Below are 23,013 nucleotides of genomic sequence, written 5' to 3'. Positions count from 1 at the left end.
CACCATCTACAGGAATGAATGCTCAGCAAATAAATGATCAGCCTGCAGTACCGCTGTTTGAAGATTTCACTACATATACACAAGATAGGTTATCATGTGTGTTTGTATTAGACATGATAAATTCAATGACATAACACTATTAGCCACTAGGTGAAGTCCTGATTTTTATCGTCACAGCTTGGCTCTTAAATCACAAGGCATCAACTTCTCAGATAACACAGCTATAATAGACAACATGATATATGTCAATTCTGCTAGTGCAAATCCAATGATGGACAATAATACCAGTATTTTCTAGCACTAAACAGAAGAAAATTGTATTAAACAACACAACTAAGAAAATCACATTTGCATCTAGAGATATATATCTCTAGTAGGGAGAATTTACTAGGCTCCCTGATGAGTTAAAGGAATCCATAAGCTGTTGCAGAAGTTGCTAAGCAAAGCCCAAATCAAAATTAAGGTTTTCAATAACCTTACAATTCTCATCTCATCACTCAAAAAATGGTAATTTTTCTATCTATGCATTTTCCTGTGGTTTCATAAAAACCCCCAAACCTCCCAGATAGATTAGAAGAGAAGTGTTTTACACACACACACAAATAAAATGTAATAAAATGTAAATGAGCATTTGCAAGATTCCCTTAAAGAAAACAAAGAAACCCAGGAAAAACTCCTACACAGGTAAAGTTGTCAGTGATGTTTTTACTCAATGTAGTGTACCCTATCAAACTTGCAAATGTAGGCAATGTGAAATCAAGATGACAGTCCCTCTCACCAATACAGTTTTCACTGATAACAGAAGGTACTGTACATGTAGCTACTTCCTGCATATAACTGTAACTGTACAGTTACTGTGGCTCTGTATAAATGGAATATAGGACTGGACCAGTCCCAGTCCTAACCATGAAAACCCTACTTCCATCTCTGGTGAAATTCTGCACTGATTTGCCAATGGTTTAGTCGTCATTAAGGTGTTTTAGGGCTCTTCTATACATGGTACAGACAGAGCATCTCATCTCACAGGGAGTGTGTTGGTAAGGCTGTTACACGTCTTTCTACAGAACAAAAATGAATTTCAATTCCCATCTCTGAATGGGTACCTAGCCATTTTAGATATTATTTATTATTCAGAGATCCCATGTAGCCCTTGCATGCTGGAGGGTACATAAAAAGAATATTTACCCCTAACCTGGCTCCTAATCTCCAGATACACAACTAGGCTATGGAGCAAGTTTTATTTCACTGTATGAAAAAGCAAAGCAAGTAAAAAGACTTTAACACTACCATATGAAAAGTAACCCTCTACCACAATCTATCACATAGCAAAAGCATAGGACAGGAACACTTTTCATAATGTTCCCTACTTTCAAGAATACAACATGAACCTCCTGACTCAACCTGTCAAACACTACAAACAGTTCCTGCTCACAGAGAACCCGAGTTGACAAAATAAAATTTGAGTTGTACAGTGTACCTGTTCATATCTACAGTTACATTTATGTTCTACAAATGCATAGTAAGATGCAATTATGTTTATCAATTTAACTACTGAGATGGTATCACATAAATAAATTTATCTGCCATAATCATAAGGAGCTCCTCTTGTTGGTAGTACAACCCAACACGCAGCACACGAGTCTTATTACTAAGGTGGCAGAGCACCTTACCCCTTTTCACTGTCCCTAATTAAATCTACAAGTTTGATTTACTGTGAGGCTGCATAAGAAATTCTGTTTTCTACAGTGAAAGGTCCCTTTTTGCAGCAACACAACATGCATACGATTCACTGATCAAAGTCACCTGCAGAAAGGTCTCAGTGCTGTTAAGCAAGAGCCAGTAACGAAACCAAACTAAAGCCAGCCTACCAAAAAAAAAAAAAAGCGAGCTCCATAAAACTAATTTATTTTGGGTATTTCATATGTGTGTTTGCACATACTCACACTTAATTGCCTTCCTGCCCCCTCTCCTTTTCATGCAATATTTGTATATTAAATACTCATAATATTTTCAAATATAGCTCTGGAGTTCTTAAATCTGAGATCGATCAGCATGTTCCCTTGAAAACATGAGGTCTTATTTCAAAGGGCAAGCTCTTTTTTACAAAAACAATACTAAATTACACAGATATTGTGGAAAATCTGAGAGGTTTGACATGAAGTCTCTGACATGGGTACCAAAGCCTTCAGGCTCCGTGTCAAGCCAGGAATTCCTTTAGCAGAGAGATCTGTTTCAATTTGAACCTGCAGATAGAAACAAGCACCACAGAAAGTACACCACTGTGATTTCATCAGCTTAGAATAAAAGCAGCCTACCCTCAGAATTTAATGGAATTTGAGTTTCTTTCAGAAACCCCTATTCCTTAATGGGAGTGTACTAACTAATAACTGGAAAGCCATTAAAATTTAATGGCACCAAGATTATTTTTTATATATAACACTAACAGTAAGCCAATTCACATATCCCTCTCCCTCATCATATTACCACTGCATCTAAAGAGATCTGGAGGCCGTAAAGTAACAGGCACAAGTCTAGAAAATTAATGGCAATTATGTCATTTTAAATAAAATTAAAATATTTCTAATTCCTAATGTATGGCAGAGGAGAGAAAGAAATTCTCCCAAAGCACTCTTGAAAGTAAAATACTCTGGAATTCAGATGAAAATAAAGTAGTTAAAATTCAAAGAGGGAACTGCCTAATTAAGAGGAATGAAATTCATATTTCCCCTGAGAATAGGGTAGGGATAAGTAACCCAACAGTATCATACGGAGCTCTTATTGTTCAAAAAATTTAAATTTATCTCTCAGCTACAGCTATATAGTTTAACATTCATATAATATATATGGCAGGATAAAGGTACCTACAAGAAATGAAAGCTTAAAGCTTAATTTTTTTTTTTATATTACCATAGTTCAGAAATTTTAGGCAGTTAACTTACTTAATACAATTTCTTGCCCCTTTTCTGTATCTATCTGCACGCAGGTATATAATTAAATTTATAAACAAAAATACTTCTTTGGTACAGAATCAATCTGCCACCTGACATACCCTCACAATCTCTGCCATCTTTAGCAATCTCCTAAATTATGTTTTCCCAGTAAACTAACACCTGCTTGCAGATGCTGAAACCCACTCCAAGAACCCTACAACAGGCACAAAGCTCAATCTTCTGGTTTAGAATTAAGCAAAATATTTTGGAGGATAGTTTTGTATCAGCTGACTTTATCCTGGATCAGATGTCATTTCTCCTCCCAGTGCTAAAACAAAACCTTAAAGATGGCTTAAACTCCCTACCACAGTTTCTCACTAATTGGACAGAAATTTAGTAATATTTCAGTACTTCATCTAGATAAAATCTGATGTCCTTGCCTCTCATGGCATGGGGGATGGACTAGGTACTCTTAAAAGGTCCCTTCCAACTCAAACCGTTCTATTATACATTCTATGATTCCATTATATCATATGATAATCTACTGCAGTAAGGATGAAATATTAAAAGTGATGAATCTGCCTCTTCAGACACATGTCTGAAAAAGTTAAAGGGTCTCACAACAAAAGATAGCCACAAAGATCACTACAGTATAAAGCCCTTCCTCATCCTCACAGCCAGCACACTTCCTTTCCAAAGGGTTAATATTTATCAAATAGAAAAAAAGGATAAGGCAGGGGACGCAGGGGCAGGGATGAGAATGGGGACATGAAACACAAAAGAAACACACTGAAGAGAAGTCAGAGCAAAAACCGGGCAACAGCAAGTTAACAGCATTATATATTACAGTACTTACCATCACCAACCTCAAAGTCCTTGAACGCAAGCTCCGAGCCTGAGTCATCGAGCAGGATTTCACCATTTAAGGTGAACATCATAGTGTGCTCATTCATGTCAACCATACATCCAACAACATCTCCTGCCAACCAAGAGCGGCCAAAATGCTCATTACCTTGATGCCACCGCTGGGCCTGAAAATAATTAAAAGCATTTAAAAGAAAAATACTGACAATGTATGTGTTCTTCTCGTCTTTAAGGGTAGAACTAAAAATTAACTGCCTCAATTACGATGGCACTAAAATGAACACTTTCACAGAGTATCATTCCAAAATTGTGTCTGTGAGTACTCAAAGCTGACTCTGAATATGGAAATCCAACAATTAACTTCCTGCAGGCACCCTCACATCAGCATTGTAAAATATTGCTAAGAGAGCTGACAGGGAAAACTGCTATTTCAACATTTTAGTAGGAAGTAAGAGTATAGTTTAGTTTCGCCCAGAAGTTCCATGGAAGACCTGTAATTACAATAATATGCTATCACTTACAATGTTTAATAGCTGCTTAACAAAAGCAGATTTTTAAGCAGTTGCTTTTACTTTAGTAGTCTATAAATTCATTATTTGCAAACAAACTGTATTGTTTCCTTAAGTATAATTCTAAAAATGTTTTGTGAAAAATAAATTAATCTTTCTCTCATTTCAGATTTTGGAAGGACTAGAACTGTCTGTGAATGACACAAGCACTGGGTTTCTGATAGATTCCAGAGTAGCTGAGGGCATGATTAATGGTTCCTATGACTGACTTTCAAGTCAAAGACTGCAAAGGATTTCAATGGGGTCTTGCATTGGAGTTCAAATACATTAACATCTGTTAACAACTATTGTAACCAAGCATTGAACAAGTATCAATAACTAATAGTAAATAGGGTTCCTATTCATGTATTTCATCACAAGTTGATGTTTATGCTCTATATCCATCCTGGAAGTTGTACAAAACAAATGAACCTTTCTGGATATCCTGAAGGTCAAATTTTTTCTCCAACCAAGGGAAGAACCCATCAAAATCAAAGACAACACAATAGCTCTGTGGATTGAGACGTTAAGGTCAAACCTAAGATTCAGAAGGCAACTACACAGCTATTCCAGTAAAAATAGAGGACTTCAATGGTTTACGTAAGACACTTTACAAAAAACTTCAGTTCTCTTTTCCAGGCATCTTCTCATGCAACACATGAGTGGGAAACAAATAAACTCCCATAGCATAAATAAAATACATCTCAAGAACTTTATCTTGCTAGGAACATGCAGGAACACTGTTGATTTCTGTTACATATTTCAATAGTGATAAAGGAAATTAATTCCAATACCAGATACAAGGAATAATTTGACAATGAGTCACCAGCAGCCTTAACAACAATTAAAGTTTGGATAGCAGTTGCACTTGCCCTCATACTGAAATTAAAAATGTCAATGAGTCATTTAATCTATTCTGATTATAGTCAGTAATATAAAGGTTTGTTTTCCTATATATTTTTACTACTAGATTTCGATCTGTCATTTTTTTCATACAGAATTAAATTTGAGCAAACCTTAGTGGTTCTATCATACTTCACTTAAGCTGTAAGGATTTCCATGAAAACCTTACTATACTCTCTGGAGCTCACATTTCTACAAAAACTTTGTATCAAAGTTTGGCTCCAACACTTACTGTTACTAATCTTAACCCTATTTATTCCCTAATGGCACTTCTTAGAGAGAGAACAATGAAGTAAAACTTTAAAGAAATTATTCATAGCTAATTACAGCTCTGCCAGTATTTTGAATTTGATTAAGTCACCTTGATTTTCAGTTTTTTATGTATACTGTAGAAACATGTAAATTTGTGAAAAAACATTATAGAAATGCCAAATCCTGCCAATTAATTTTTCAGGTGACACTGGTTCTAGTTATTCTACCTAGACCCTCAAAGACAGAGAGAAATAATTTCATGAAACATCAATGAAAGCAGAGAAGGCAATTGAGGCAATGATACATGTAACAACACAAAAAATTAAAAGTTTTGCAGTCACTCATATTATAACAGATAAGCACATACAAACCTTAAAGCCATCAAAGACAAAAGCTTCCTCATCTGAGCCAAGTTCCTGATCTGGCAGACAACCCGGCCTGGTCCAGCCAACTCTCATGTCTCCTGCCGTAACTGCCTCAAACTCAAAGTACCACTTCCCAGCCTTCACTGCATAAGTCTTTTCCGTGCGGAAGATCCTGAACTTTTCCATTATCCCACTGCACATGTCCAGTCTCATTGCTGTAAAGGTTAAAAAAATAAATATAAAGGGGAAAAAAAATCAATGCAGAAAGTACTATTTTCAACTACTGACAAGAAACAGTAAAAGCAAAAGCAAAAGGTAAAGGAATCCCTTTGAGCATAGACATGAAAAGAAGAATGTGCCTGCAGAATAGCCATGTAGGGAAAGTGTCCTTGCCCATTCTGGGAATCAGGGACAAAAAAGGATTTAAAAACCACAAAGAAAGGAGAACTTAGAAATCTGAATGCAGCTACAAACAGATGACTCAAGGATCACTCTGATTCTTTTTCTCATATTAGGAAAAAAAAAGGCCAAAAGCATGGATCTTTTTCCACAAATTTGTAATGTATTAAAGCCTGTCCAACCTTTCAAAAGTCAGCATTCCAGTCTGATCACAATTCCCCTTCTTCCTGATTTTGTTAAAAGATAAATTTTCTGCACCTACTTGTACCTGTTTGTCAGGCCATGCTAAGAACCTCTCCCTTTCTGTTCTGTTTTCTTACACACATCAAGGTCTACATTTCCAACATCACCTAAGATAGCCTATAAAATCACATCCCTGAGAACTAACCATCATGTCTCATGCCACCATGCCTGACTTCAGTTAGGTGAGGTTCATTAAGTTTCCTCTAAGCATCTCAACTCTGTGCCACATAATTCTTCATCCATAAAATTTTCTCTTTGATAGTCTACACAATTAATGCCTTTAAAACACTTCTGAAGACCCTTAGTACCTCGCCTATACAGATGAAGCACCACAAAGCATGGTAACTGAGAAATTATTTTCTTTTTAGATTCTAAGTAACATAATGCTTTCTAGAGTCTAAGCAATCCCAAAAATACAGCTGCTGTGGGAAACCAATAAGTAATAATAATAACCAAGTATAAAAACCAATACTAGAGAATTTTCTAAAATTGATGTTAAAATAAAACTTAATGATTGGAGATGCCAAACACCACTAGGGGGCTCTAAATCCCTTAATAACAGTATGGGTTTTGGCTGATCAAAGAGGATCCTTGTGAAATGTTTTATGCATTTCCAAAATTTGAGAAGCTCATAAATTCCAAAATCTAAATCCCCAAAATTAGTATAAAAATCTTTTGCTGAATGCAATTCCAGTCTTTGCCCAAGAAAGACCAATTCGTGGGACATTGTTCCGCAGTTCCTTTCCTCTGGGAATTTAGCAACAGCATTGATCACGTCTTCCAGATTCAAGGATTGCACTTGTGTTCTTTACATTTCATTAGCAACTCCCTTCACAGAACCAGCTCAACGATCTCTGCATTCTAAGGAAAAAATAGAGATTTTCAACAGTTTATATCCAAGGAAAGGCAGTGGCATGTGGTTCTCAGAGCCATAAGTGAAAACTGGACTTAATATTGTTCAGTAGGATGTGGAAGAGACTGTGGAAAAGGAGTGTGCTCTCCCCCGCTCGCCTACACCTTTAGGTAGTCCCTTTATCTTCACAAGAGGCAAAGGCCTCCTCTATCAGCCAACCCACCTTCTCAGAACCAAGCAGAAGTCATGTTCAATCTTTCTTTGCAGCATCTCTTTCCCAACAGTGGGAGGGGGAAGAAATTCTAGGATTATGCAGCAGGCTCATACTCCCCCCAGGCTAGGCATAGGCACATTTAAGAGTGAGACCATGGCATTTTGCCACCAACACTTTCCACTCCACTAAGGAACATTGTTCTACCTATTCAGCAATCCAAACTTGTTACACACTCATGGTCTCAGCAATGCCTCATATTTAAATGTAATTTAATAGCACTATCTCATAAAAGCTAAGCATCAGAGCATGTATGTGCTTTGGAAAAGAAATTCCAAATGGTAGGTTCCTTGTGTACACTTTAGGTATGAGTTATGTCTTCTGCAGAAATGCTTTACTGAAGGTCTACGGTGTAAATAGGTCTAAAAAATATTATCACTACTTGAAGAAAAAAAGAAAATAAAATAAGATTTAGACACATTTCTCTAATTTTCCACATTTTGCTGAGATTAGAAGGATGCTAGTTTCAATTTTAATTATTCCATATATCCTTATCACTAAGTGAACTTCTGAAATATGGGTTATAGGAACTTCTGACAGGAGTTATATCTATTTATTTTACTTGTACATTATGTCTCCTGATTTCTTGTACTTTCTTAACATTTTATATTCTGCAGTTATTGAGTTAAATGTTGTGTACTGTTTCTTTAAAACTTCTTTATTCATAGTTTACTTAGTTTTTTTGTTTGTTTGTTTTTCTTGCCTAGAATGTCTCAAACTGACTGCCCACAGTATCAATAAAACATTAAATCTGGCATATATGAAAATTCAAAGAAAACACATGTAAAAAGTGAGTTTAAATTTATTTATAGTGTAATTCAACTTCCAAGACCTGAGAATGTTCAGGAAATTTAAAGGCTCTAACAGACTATCCAATTCTAGACTTGCAGGTTGACATTCACAGAAATTCAGTCTGCAGTCCTTCATTTTAGAAAATTTCATCTTGTAGCTTTAAGTGTTTAAATACAAGACTGTGCACAAAGTTTAGAATTCTTCATTATTTAAAGTTTAAATTTTACAAATATAAAATTGACATCTACTGAGTTTAAATATTTTTTCCTATTTAACTTGAAATAGAAAATATAGCATTAAATAAAAACTAGTCAATAAATTGTGTTTATTGATTTAAATTGCAAATAATTGCTTTAAAATGTAAATATGTTACATTTTGTAAATATTCATTGAGGCCACAGGGCAAGGAAAGAAAACAATAAGGAAAGTAAGAAATTAAGATCTAAGAGAACAGAAAATGAAGAAAAGCACCTATTAGATTTGGAGGCACCTGTCCAAAATGTTTTATTGGACCAACAAATTCAATAGCAGAGTGGAAAAGTTCTAAACTTTTTTTGAGGAAAAAAAACCCAAAAATTAATTACCATGATCTTGATCAGGAGCTTCTAGATTGTAACCATAGCCTAGAAGGGTGCGGACTGCCTCCCGAAGGCTGTCTTTGTTGGACTTCTTTGTTCGATCGTCCAAAAGAGCGTATGGTACAAGGCGAGGATTTCGTCGATTTTTCACATCCTGTGTTAGGACGGAGAAATCAGTTCAATTTCAGAAACTGTGCTTTTCTTACACACAAGATTATGCTATAATAGCAGCATAAAAATTACTGTTTATACCAGCTGAAATTATGTTACTTCAAATATGGCAAGGGATCAAAGAAATTGCAATAGACTGAATTCACTAAAAAACAAGTGACACACAAAATAACAAAGCAGTGTGGCTTATACCTGCTGTAATTTTCTATCAAATTTACCCAATTTACAATTTACCCAAAGAACAATACAAATCACAGAAATAAGGATAGATGAAAGTTTGACAGGAAAGTCACAAGGATTATATTTCATACACTGTTTATGAAGCAGCTACCATAACAGGAAACTTGCTTCTAACTAAAGCAGAGACATTTCTGTACCACAAATATACAGGTGTTTGTTTTATTATTATAGAACTAAACAAAATATATTGAATGCCCAAATAATAAATGTGATAAAAACAAAAGAACAAAATACTACTAATAAAAAATAATAAATACAGGCAACAGCAATTAATAAATTATGAAATAGATAATAAACCTGTGTCTTACTATAACAACTACTTAAGACGTGTATTTTTCAAAAATACAGGGGTTTGCAAATGTCTGATCTATGTGCTTAATGTATAGAGATTTTGTAATAGATAACTAAACTAGCCTCTCCTGCAGCTGAAACGAAAGTATTGGTAAGGTTTAATCTTTGTATTTTAGTCTTATTAGAAAACATTGATTAGGTTTTCCTCTACTGCATTACCTTACTTGAAATCAGGGTTTATTTGGATTATTTAAATGGCTAATATAATGTTTAGTGACTAACAGAATTGTTTTCTTGTGTATATTTTCTTCTCACATCCTGTCAGAATTTATTGGCAGTGAGAGAAACCAGGCAAAGAACTCTCCATGTTTTTCCAAATATCTATATTTATTTTAAAAATTACAAATTGGACATATCATATAAAAAATACTTGCTGTTTGTTCTCTTGGTACAATACCAAAGATATTGAGAGGCTTTTATTATTGGTTAGATTTATTAATAAGTCAAAAAACAATGCCTATTATTTTAGAAGACAGTGTCTACAGTGAAAGTACCTTACTTCTTTTACAGCATTACAGTTCTAGTTTTAGGAACATACGTGGTTTCAATTCTATCTTGGCAAGCAAAGAAGAAATGGCACATCCATTCTGAAAAAATTCTTGCAGGCATCTTTTGTTATCCCTTAAATGCTTAGATGCAAGGCTACCTGCCTCTTGCCTTGTCAAAGTGAGCAGGTATTAAAAGTACAGTTATAAACCAGAGCTTGATGAAATCTAGTCCTACAAGTAACTCATCTAGGAGAAGAAATATTAAGGGACAAGCATTACCTACATGCTAAAAGGGCTAACAGAAAGACAAAGGTAATGCGTTGCTGGGGACACAAATCACAAAACCGTATCAGCTCTAATTATATTCAGTGGAAAGGGCAGTGGCAGGGCCAACACCAATACCATTTGAGGAATCTACTTTTCATATTTATTCCAAATTCTTAAGCTGACATCCTGCTTTGTCCAATGTTTAATTTCGTAGATGTGAAAAAGGGCTGTGTCCTTCGAGCAAATGCTAAAGTAAATGTTACCATTATTTGATAACATTTGATAATAATGTTATTATTATTTGAGAAATCATTATTTGATACAAGAATATTCGCATTAACATCTGCGGTGAAGAAACACTGAGTTTAATTATTTGTGATTGAAAGGACACAAAAAAGAGAAATAATTTTCTCTGAAGCACTATAGGTCCAAAAGGTGTTGTGAAATACTGTCTTTAAAGATATGAAACAGAAGTTTGGAACAATAAGTACGTAACTTCTTATCCATGATATATCGTTAGACTAATACATTTGTAGTTGCCATAGCAACCATTAACACACATTAACATACAGGCAATCAGCTGATAACAATGTATATAATGAAATATAGTATAAGTGCTTTTAAAATGGCTAAGCACAAAATGAAAGCAAGGGGAAAGAAAGGAATATAGAAATTGTATGTATTAAACCAACTTGATTTTACAGATTTTTTTCCTTGGGTCTAATTTTATTTAGGTGACCATTTTCACCCATTCAAGACTGTGGTTACATCTTTAAATTTGAATGTGAGATGAGATTTCTTTTAACAAATTTTTTCTTTTTTTTTTTCCTATTACACGTCTATTTAAATTTTGAATGTGTTACTTATTGCTGAATTAAGCACTTTTATTGTTATACTCATCATAAGTTTTTGTACTAATGATCTCCTGCACCTCTCTGGTATAAGTGTAGAGAATGATCCCATACAGTGATTGAGCTTTGCACATTCACAATCAAGTCAACAAGAAAACTGATTAGCTAAGAGTGGTAATTTTACTGAGTACCTTTCCAAGTAGTACATAGACTGAATTCTTCCTACTCAATACAAAGAAGTTACTGGAGAGTTTTAAAATAAGTTCTAACATTCAGCCTGTTTTAATTTTTTTTTAATAATTTTTTTTTAAATCAGTATTTTCCAGTTTTGACAGCTTAATGATTCAACAGTTTTGTACAGAGTTTTTCTGGCAACCACTTGTTAACAGACAAATGGTTTGAGCACATGACATTTATATAATTCTTTTCTTTTGAATTCAGAACTTATCATAACACAGAAAAAAAAGGGAGGAAGAAGCCTGTATATTTTATTACACAGCTCTGTCTTCATTTGACGTAACAAACAGCCATTAATAATTTAGAATTTAATTTACTTTACTTAAGAAAACATTGCAACCATAAAAATTTGGGATGCCTTGCAGAATGTGCCCTGGATGGAACTAATAAAGTTAAACATCAGTGATATACCACTCACTATGAAAAGTCAGTATTATTTTTCACAGTGTACACTACGAATTCTGCTATATAGAGCAAATGATAGACAACTATTTGAATGGGCATACATACACTTATTTGTAGGGTATAAAAGCGTATGAATTAGACAGTAATTGGTCAACGATGGTACTAACTGCATATAGCTCTTAAAAGGAAGAAAAAAGAACTACAGAAAAAACTACCTAATCACACGCACACCAAAAAACATCGACAAGCCTTTTAAAACTTCCACGACAAGTGAAGAATACTGCTGCAAAATAATTCAAAGGGAACACACATCAGATGTAAAGTGCGTTCTTTCATTCAATGAGTCTGTGACTTGTCGATAACTGATCTTGTGGCACTGGATCTACAACTGGTCTTGGAACTTGCATGGACAGATCTCATGTAAGAATGAAATGAGGAATGTCCATATCGTCTACAGCAGCAGAGAAAACCCTAGACAAATTTTATAAGCAGGTCTAAAAGAACCTATTAGGAGATGCAGTGTGTGTAATAAGGTTGTGTGCTTCAGAAGTAATTCAGTAACAAAAAACAAAGCATCATATAAACCTCTAAAAGACATGTGAAAATAATAATGTAGTGTTCAGAGCTATAACTGTCATATTGCAAAGCTGTGCACTCCTGGACCTTCCCAAAGCTCTGAGAAGTTTGGGAGCAGCACAGACCACTAGACTAAAGGGAACAAAAGGTCACCACAAACATATGTAAATAAGTGCTTATCAAAAAGAAAGATAGGAAAGGACTGAGAAGTTAAAGCACAGGGTAGGACGAGTGCAGGAAAAATATGATAATAATTTAATGGGAACACACATTTTGCAATTTAAAGTATTAGAGCTGTACAGATACCTATCCTGTGTCATAGTGAAATGATTTTGTTCTCCTAACCAAGGCTGTTAAACTACAAGCAAAAAACAAGGGTATTTCCGCACACATCCATTAGACAGATGTGCTGTTGTTTTCTTAGCTCCCTTTACACCATTAGCAAACCCTAATTCCACAGTTGTGAACTGATTCTTCTTGCTGTCATATCTCCACCAACACACAAGATCCACATCTCTCACTATCACAAAGATTTCCAAGCAATTTTCACAACAAATGCTACAGGGCAACCTTGCCAGCAGTGCTGCCAGAAAACCAGTGAGCCATCATGTGCATGTGCAGCATGGACACTGTGAGCAGAATCATTCATACCTACGTCATTCCTTTCATGCCTCGCTATCCAGAGGGCAAGCTTTTCCACACATATCACAGCAGCTCATGTTTAACCACAACCCATGAAAATTAAAAATCACCTTATAGGGGGAAAGGAAAAATACAATTCTAAATTGGTATTTACTAACGAAGTAATTTTCAAAGTCCAGAGCATTAGAACCACAAAGCACAATAAAGTCCTCACATTATTACCAGTGCTAATAATCCAAACATACCCAACCAAAGCAGAGGTTGTATTCCTCATCTGGAATACTAGCAGCTGAGTCCTAGCCCTAGAAGTATGTGTATCTTAGTAACATATGTATTACTTCTTCTGCCATCTTCACTAAGGACCATGCCCATATGGAATGCCTGGCAGAATGTGCCCTGACTATAAATAGAAGGAACTAATATATCAGTATAAATCATGTAAAATGTCAAAGTGTGGTAACATAAGTAGTTTTTACAAGGACAAGATGCTGTTTTTATATATATTTAATGAAAAAATAAGCAACAACTTGGTTTTTCCCACGCATGCATATTTCACCCAGCCTGACTTTCCAGAACAATGCCCCTCTTGCATTGCAGCCTTAGGCAGCCTGAGAAGACCAACTCCTGATCAAATAATGATGTCATCTACTTTCTATAAATCTAAAAAAATAAGATCCTGACTTAAAAAGACCAAAATGTCTTGCACTTCTGGGCCAAAGAGAAATAAGATTTCATATAATTGGCAATACCGACTAACTGTTCTAGGACAGGAACTGGCGAGCATCTTTTTTAAGATGCTTTTCACACAGTGGGAGGAAAGTTTTAGGTTGCCAATATTTAGAAACAATTGTTAAAGCTGTGAGATTTTTAATACTTATTCTTTTCTCAGTATAAATGAGGTTTCTGATTGCTAGCTTTTCTAGCCAGAGCACAATGCAACATGAAGAAAAAGCAAGATACCGTTTGACAAAGCTATCTGGATATGTGAAAATGCATATAAGCAAAGTTTGAAAGAATCTTTGGCTGTGATTTCCACAATCAGAGGGGAGACCTGATGTCATACATTCGGGAAGAGGGAGGAGGTAGGTAATGTACTTTAAATTATTTTAATTTGCTTTCTGATCTCCAAGCTCGACTCTGTTCTCTCCTTTTCTGTCTTTTCCTTATTTATATGGATCTTGGGATTCTCCTGTACACATAACATCACAGTTCTATGGATGTCAAAAAATACCCTAAGTTCATGGATATGCCAAAAAATACCCTAAGTTCATGGATAAACTTATACGAGTTCTGAATATTTTTCATTAGATTGTGAAGATTTAGTCACAAATAACATCCTTTTATACTTCAGTGCTATTTTTCCATCATCTTGTTATGAAAAATTCCTTAAAAGTAACCAAAACAAAAAAACTCATGTAATTATGATGAGACTTAATATCAACATCCATAAAGGTAAAAAAAAAAAGCCCTCTCTCATAGCACAATTATGATTATTTTAATCCACTTACAGCAAGGCTATATTGCTCCTTTGCCTGGATCTAACTCCTACATCTGTCCTTGTTTATTTACCATTTCCCCAGTTCCAAGACCACCAACTTGAAGGTAATCACGTTCTCCCTTAAAGGGACACTGTCAAGTATTTTCATACTGATTTTGTGCTTGTTTTTTCTCTTACCTTACTATTTAATATGTTCTTTTAATCAGAAATAGATATTTTTCCTACCTGTTTTGTTCTGTCTGCTCCCTTCATCGAGCAATAAGCAACTGTGAGTCTGTACTACTAAAAAATATTTGTTTGTGATCAGTGTGATCACAGTTGTCAGGACAGTTCTGGGAACAGGATTTATTAGCTAACTTGTACTCCCTCTCCTAGCTGGCTCTGCAGCATCAGAACAAAAATACTGTATATAGTCATGCACAAAATGTAGCTTGTTATATCTTGTTAAGAAAAAAGCCTGAAAAGCAGTGGTGGATTTAGAAGAAGAAAAAAAAATCTGGAAGTTGGAAGGCATTTCCCCCAGAAGTTTTTAAAGAAAGAAATGGTTTATACATGAACTACTTGACAGTACCCCTTTAATTTTTTCATTTTACATAATCGCAAAATGATGAGGCTCTCATACAGAACAGACCTACTAGATTATTTAATCCATCCTACAGCCACAGCATGACTGCTGTTCATAACATATTTCCCAGTGATTAGTTCATCTACTTTCAAACATCTGTAAGCTTCTTTCCCTTAGGAAACTATTTTATAGCTCTGCAAGATCTGTTTATAGTATTATACAGCATAACAACATGTCACTTTGTTCCAGTGCTGTAACATTTCACAGCAATATGATGGGATGACAAAATGTAGCCCATGAAATAAACCCACTGGAGGCAAGCAGAAGCATGTGAGAGTGTGGACAACAGTTAGAGCTAGCAGCTTGCCATGTGATACATATGTCAGCTAAATTAGAAGCTTCTCTGCACTGCACCCAGGAAAGAGCACCTTGCTATTCTGCTCTCTTCTTACGGATTTTAATAAATGGTATGTGTTATCTGTACATTGTAAGCTATCCTGAAACTCAGCTGTTGGTTTTTTCTGCAGAAGAAAAAAAAATAATTATTTGAAAAGAGAAAGATTATGGAATTAAGAGCAAATCAACATCAACATCCGAAGCATGGCAGCTTCTGCAGGATGTACTATTGTTGGGAAAGGGCATCATCTACCTATTTAACTATCTATGAGACTGCAGTAACTCATCTGCCAAGAATAAGGGAATAAAATACACTGTTGATCTTCTAAATCTGCTTCCTGAAGGTCATGAATATTTCTGAGCTCTTGTTTACCTTTAACAATCATTCTCTGTTGAAAGTATAACTATGACACTGTTCACTGCACCACTGCACTACATTCTCAACAACAGTGCACAACTCAGCAGACAAAAGTCTTTAGTCAGTTTGAATGAAGCAGACACAAAAAAAAATACTTGGATGTTTAAAGCATAAGCACTCAGTACTGCAAAACCCCAATTAAGTGGATTTCCAACTCCAAATGTGATCAGTTTAATAGGCACTTAAGATTTTTAGTTTTATATTTTCCAGGCTCTTCTCTGCATGCCCATAACTGTCTTTGTCTTGATAAGGAAGAACAGTTATATATTTATCAGATATATGTAAGCTCAGTCAAGATTTAGAGCAGAAGCATTTGTCTAAGCACAACCTGGTAGTCAAAATCAGAGCTTGATTCACACCAATTACTTAAAAAATTTCTGAAAATTTAACTAGGGGCTACCATTCCAGTAACCTTTTTATACAGAATCTTGTCTGTAGCCATCAGAACAGATTAAAATACCTAAATCCTATTTGTACAGTCAGACACCTTTGAGGTTATGAAGTCAATTTTTAAAAAACTCTTGAAAAATGGGTAATGCACCGTTCAGTATAATAAGACTAAGGGGTTTGGAAATAAAGCTCTTTTCCATGAGATTTCTCACACCAAACTATACATTTTAAAAAGTGAGCACAGATTTCATTTTCATGTTGACCTTGGTCATCCAGTGAGCAGGATATTTATTAGGAAGGGAGCCTAGGGAATGCTAGAGTTCCAAGGCCAAGTGTCCCAAGAGTTTCCCCTCAGGAAATCGTTTTAGGAGTCAGTAGATAAAATACAGAGAGCTGTTCAGTGAGTAGATGAATCCTCTTTTTTCCCCCCTCTGCTCTCTCCCTGTTAGACTCAAAAATGTCTCCTCACAGGGCCACAATATTTTAGGTTCAACAGTAAGTTTCATCTCTTTGCCTAGGCACAGCACTGAGAACATAAGACAGACTTCATGATTCTTCTGACATTAAGCTGAAGTGTTTACTTTTAGGTTATATCCCATACAAGATTCTTCTGATTAATTTTTTGGCAGGGATTGGGTTGGTTTTTTTAAACCCAGGTTGTGGCCTGGAGCAACTCCACTGCCTTTTGGGAAGCATAATAAGACTAATGATTTATGACTATCACATCATACCTCTTCAAATGCAGAACCTTCTATATCAACAGTCACACCAAAACATACATAAAGACAATGTATAATAAAAATATTGTGAGGATGTAAAGGAGAAATTTTTTTCATTGCCACCCACTCCCATTACATCTTTTACATACCATTCTCAAATCAGTAACACTGGGAAAGTCTTTGACATCATCATTTAACTGACCTTCCAACTTAGTACCTCACTAATTCAGAAAACATGCAATTTAGCTGCAAATTCACTCCAATAAATATGGCAAAATTATTCGTGGGTTTTTTCGAAGACAGAGATACAAAGGGTAGGTTAAATTGTCTTCAAGATCTAAGAAATCTTATTCACTACATATGAGTCATGGGATTAAATTTTCCCAATGCTACTAAGAAATGTAATTAGCTAAGAGATGCATTTGATTCCAGAAACTTCTTAACTTCATCTTAACCAATAAATTCTGCTGCAAAACTAAATTTAATTTTGGACTATGTCAAGTTCCTATCAAAGTCGTAACTATTTCCCAACTTCCATTCATTTCAAAACTCCCAGTTGGCAAGGTCCTGTATTGAAAATTACTGCCTTGTGGGAGAATAAAAAATATGGGAGACATGACATAAATTATTGAGTGCATTCTTTAATATATCAGAAATATTTCTTTTGAGCATACAGTTTTTCATTCATGAAATGAATTGTGCACTGCCTCCATAAACACAGGATTGAAATAGTGAGTTCAAAACAAATTAATCCCCTCCCCCTATCTGACAACAGAAAATCATCACTTCCAACACTTCTCATAATTCATATTCCATCAGAAATGTTAACAGCACTTCAAAGGGCTACCTTCTCTTACTTAAAAGGTACAGTATTATGGGAAAATTTAATCCTGGGGTAAGCAGGGGACTTGCACAAACACTGAATTATCTTCAGTGTTTTCCTAATAGGGAATATTACTTATATTCCAGTCTGCAAAGAGAAGAACTGACTCACTCTCTGTCTAGAGCCAAATACAGAACATAGATTTCCAAAATAGCTTGCAAAGTAACACAGTGACAGCTTCACAGTACGATTCTATAATGAACAATGCTGAAATGCAGATATGCAGCATATATTTTGTCACGTATGCATATCTGTATCTGATGATGTTAAGTGCTTAACTTAATATGTATAAAACTAGATTATTTTATTATTTCATACAGAAGTTTTGCAAGTAGAATGAATTTTGGTCCTTAGAATTTGACATGTGTGGCACTGAAATGTATAACTCAAATTTTTGTCAAAAACTAAACCGCTCTGTGTAGGAAGAAAAGGGTATGTACCTGAAAAACAGCTGTTTCTCATTTTTGCAAAAATACTGATCTTTTATGCTCAGCAAAAAAACATGAAAACTCTTTTTTTTCCTCATGGGGTGAATTGTCCTAAAATTTCACTGTGAAATGCTACTACATATTTATTAATGCAAATGAAGAGACCTTTCTGTATATAAAATTCATAACCAATCACAGAAAGAACAGAAAATCTTAAGGGGAAAACTGATCTAGAAGCTGTCTTCAAAAATACTAAATAAGGCTCATGATATATCAAATTGACTTGTTTGGGGTTTTTTTTTAAAGAAACCAAAGAACCTGAGTTTTGCTTTTAATAATCCACCCTGCCTTATTCTTACTCCCCTCCTTTGTAGCACATTGTGATAACTACCAAATAATATTCCTATTCACTGAAACAACTAAAGTAGGACTGGAACTTTGAGACTGACTTAACTATGCCCAGTTAAACACGGCTTCTGCCAGAAATATAACATATTAGCAAAGTTATTACTAGAAGTTTACATTCTGATTTACCTGGATAAACAAAATTATTCAATTCCCAGAACTGCAAACATTTAAATGATTCCCCTAGTGAAAGTCAGTATTTACATTCCTAAAATACTGGAGCACATTAGCATCCTGCGTGCAATTTTCTCACCCTGAGATCTAGACAGCATACAAGAATATACCACCGAGTTTTTTAATACTGCTTGTAGAAGAGTCTCATACTGCTGTTTAGCAGGATTGCTTTAATTATGTATTTTTGTTTTCTTTGACTGAAAAACTTGCATCCATTAGCTGTGTGTCACCAATATTTCCATTTGGCTGTGAAATACCTCAATAGATAAATTTTAAGTGTCTGAAGTCAGCACTTACCTGCTGGATGCCATATGTCCAGCCTTGCCTTATACGGTCCCTTGCCCACACATTGTGGGCATTCTCTGCTAGTTTATCCACCATAGCTTCTTGAGAGGGGGTCAGTTTGATAAAACTCAGATCCATGGGTGCTGGCTTATATCCACTCAACAACTGATAGCTGTTGAGAAAAACAGAACTTGCAGTTACTTTTTTAGCAAGAAAAAAAGCTTAATAGAAACCACTAAAGAAACAAATAACATCTATGCAATATATCTATATAAATGTGATATCTGCCTTTGAACATAAAGAGTAATAATGTACATTTGAGTATTGATTTCTTTTTGATTCTCTTTCAAGCTAATTGCATCTTGATGGGATGAAGTAACTGGTAATGAAGTGACCAGGGTCAAAATGGTCTAAACTAAAAATGTTTTTAAAGTATTTCAATAATGCCACATATTCAAAGTAGTAGATTAAGCTGTTGTTTATCTAAATGCTTATATCAACAATATTATTGCTATCTCTGAGCAGATGGCAATACTTATTAAATTCTATCTACTTCCCACTGAAATGAGAAAATCTATTCTTCCTGTTACATAAAGGGATGCTGAGACAAAGCAGGTCAAATGGCCTGCTCAAGAACAGTTATGAAATCCACCTTAAAAGTTTTTCTTCATAATAATTCATACCTTAATTATCCTTCAAATCATAGGAGCAAACATTTAAAATTTAAGCAGGACTTCAGAATAGAAAGGCAGCTTCCTCAATTTTTTTAGCACTCCTAGAAATGCTACTTTTATAAAGTTGTTCCCTTCCAATTAATTACAGAAATCTCCTAATTTACTTACAAGCAAATCTTCAAAAAAGGATGTAAAGCATATGGTCATGGATGCAGCACAACAGGACTTACTAAATCTACAATGAAAACTTACGGCACTATGTGGCACCACCATGGTGGTGGACACAGTCCCCCCTTACATCAGCTGATGAGGGAACATACAAGGAAAGAGGAGCAGGAAGAGAAGACTGTGGGGGAAGACAGACAGGGGCTGTACAGGGTGTCCGTGCCCAAGGGGCAGCCTCCATGACCTGACACAGTTGGTTCTGGCTGGCCCCAAAAGGCACCCATTGCTGGCCAAAGCCAAGTCCCTCAGCCATGCTGGAGGTGCCTCTGGAAAAACGTTTTTAAGAAAAGGTGAAGAGCTTCACTGGCAGAGAGGAGTGAAAGGGGGAAAAAAGTGTGAAAAACAGCCTGCAGACAGCAAGTCCAGGACCGCAGGGGGAGCAGAGGCTCTCCTGGTACCAGATCTCGGGCTTTCCTGTTGTCCCAGGAAAAAACAGGCTGGACCTTGTGGATGGACGTACCCTAAATATCTCTGAGTATGGACCTCATGATATTAAAGGTCTTTTCCAACCAAAATGATTCTACGATTCTATTTCTCCTCCAGCATACAAAGCACTATTTTGGTTGAAACAAAAGGAGTCTGTGAAAATAAACAACATTCTCTCATTGAAATTATACACCCTGAAGTGTATAAAGAATGGCTAGTTTAAATAATTGCTCAATTATTTTCTGAACAATTTGGTAATTTTCTTTATTTGTACGGACAGAGAGAAACCCATAAAATTAAACAGTATTTATCTCCATTTATATTCTAAAATATTCAAATAGTTTACAAATCTTAATTAATTCTGTTCTGTGACAACCATTTTAAAACACATTTAAACAAATTATTTGTTGAAAACAATAATTTAAAACAACCAGGTATTTAAGGGGGCTACCATCTATAAATAAGAGGTTGGATCTTCCTTCAAAATTACCACAGTAAAAAGAAAAAGCTCAAGTTTGAAAACAACATATCAAGAACATCATTCCAAAATCAGCCATCCACATAGTTCCCAATCTGCAGGTTTCTATTACAGCAAGGCCCACACAGGAGTTAACTGCCCTCACAGTTACCTCTCCTCAGGTATCTGTGAAGTCACTTCAATGAGATGAGTAAAAGAAGACAGTAATGCAAACAGTGAAACATATGAAATTAGCACACTTGTCAGGTTGGCAATTACTGTGCTCTTTCCTGTCACACTCCCCTGCATGAGCTTTTAAGAATATTGCCACAATGTTTTGCTTTCCTTTTTGCTAGTTTTTTCAATCTATTACATGTGAGATATCAAAATCCTGACTTTGTATGTATGGTATGACTTCAGGTTTCTACAGTTACGACTGCTAATGACATTAAAAACACTCAACATTATTGGTCTTCTTATATTAGGAAGCATGATTTCTTCACACTTGAGATTTAGCTGCAGTTTTTCAAAAGCAGGAAATTTTATTCACTTGAACAATCTTGCAAATGCACATATATTTCTGCCCAGGAAATTCAGAATGAAAATACAGAAGGCCCTAGATGTTCCTTCTTTGAGAGATATACAGTTATTTTGGGATACCAAAACTGAAGAGCAGTTTGGGGGGGAACTTAAATTAATACCTTGCTTTTATTTCCATTCATTCTGTCAAAGCCACCACATGAGGGATTCTGAAACTGTAATATCAATGGTATGCAAATATGTGCAGTGTGGTGGATATCAAAGGCTTGAGGGTCCAGGTTCTTAAAGATATCTTCTAGTAGTAGTCTTACCTAGAAGACTGCAGGAATCTTGCCAGAATGAGGCAAAAAAGTTTGGCTCACAAAAGGAAGAAAGAAGGCGTGCTTTAGTTAAACATGTGCTGAAGGTTATTACACTGGCCTCGGGGACCGCATGTAATACAAAGGTATGGGTCAGTGAAGGATTGCTGTGAGTAATGGAGATATGCAATACCAGAGGAACAGCTATTTCTGCTGTTTCGTTGCACATTCCTGCAAAGAGCAATGAGGTGCTACTGGTGGCAGGAACTCAGCAGCAGCACTTACCATTGCTCTGAGTCATAACCAAGGAAACTAAATTATTAACTTAAATTTAGGAATAACAGACCATACAGAAGTTCTCTCCTAGTAAAACTGTGACCTTTACTTTTCCAATTTTTTACGTATTATATAATCCCCCTTCATCCCATGGGCTCAAGGGTAAGTTGGGCAGTAAGGCTGTCATTTAGGCATATGAAACTACAGTTCCATTATCTCAACTGTGTTCAAATTCCCAAATTCTTCATTCCCATGCTGTGGTGGAGTGCACTGGTGCTAAGAAGCCAGGACAACTTGGCTGGGCCATGACAGCTGGTTTCAGAGCTGTGGTAGCAGAGGCCACTACACCATACCAGGCTAAGCCCCGTCTAACCAATGCTGCTGCCAACAGATCTCTTGGAAAAAAAGTCAGGTGATTGTACCAGTTCTCTACACCTCAAGTCATGGCCATTTGAGAACTTTCAAAAGGGTCGCCTTTAAATATCTGCAGCACAGTAAAATACATTGACAAATTTTCTGTCATTACCAAAATCTCTTTGGTACACACCATATATAAAAGAAACATGTAACAATGAATGTCACACATTCCAATGAAGCACAGAAAAACCTAAAATTTGTCTATACATCAGGTGACAAATATCTGGAAGATAAACCATGAACGAAGGTTTGTGAATATTTCTGAAAATTCCTGAGAATTCATGCATGTACGTGCATGCCCAAGAACTAATA

General features: G+C 35.6%; 1 protein-coding gene across 1 annotated transcript in view; it reads right to left on the bottom strand.

The window, feature by feature from the left end:
• RYR2 (ryanodine receptor 2) overlaps positions 1 to 23,013 on the bottom strand; it is a gene marked incomplete at both ends in the record, with an annotated part of 390,473 nt that overhangs the window by 137,968 nt on the left and 229,492 nt on the right. The window contains 4 exons of the mRNA XM_082276741.1: positions 3,787 to 3,961; positions 5,869 to 6,077; positions 9,005 to 9,152; positions 19,400 to 19,559. Of these exons, the coding sequence (XP_082132867.1) occupies positions 3,787 to 3,961; positions 5,869 to 6,077; positions 9,005 to 9,152; positions 19,400 to 19,559 (692 nt within the window). The remainder of the gene's footprint in view (positions 1 to 3,786; positions 3,962 to 5,868; positions 6,078 to 9,004; positions 9,153 to 19,399; positions 19,560 to 23,013) is intronic.

This window comes from Coloeus monedula (assembly GCF_965178545.1).
Source record: "Coloeus monedula genome assembly, chromosome: 2".
In the NCBI taxonomy this organism is placed as follows: Eukaryota; Metazoa; Chordata; class Aves; order Passeriformes; family Corvidae; genus Coloeus; species Coloeus monedula.
This window is presented reverse-complemented; position numbering and strand designations above follow the sequence as displayed.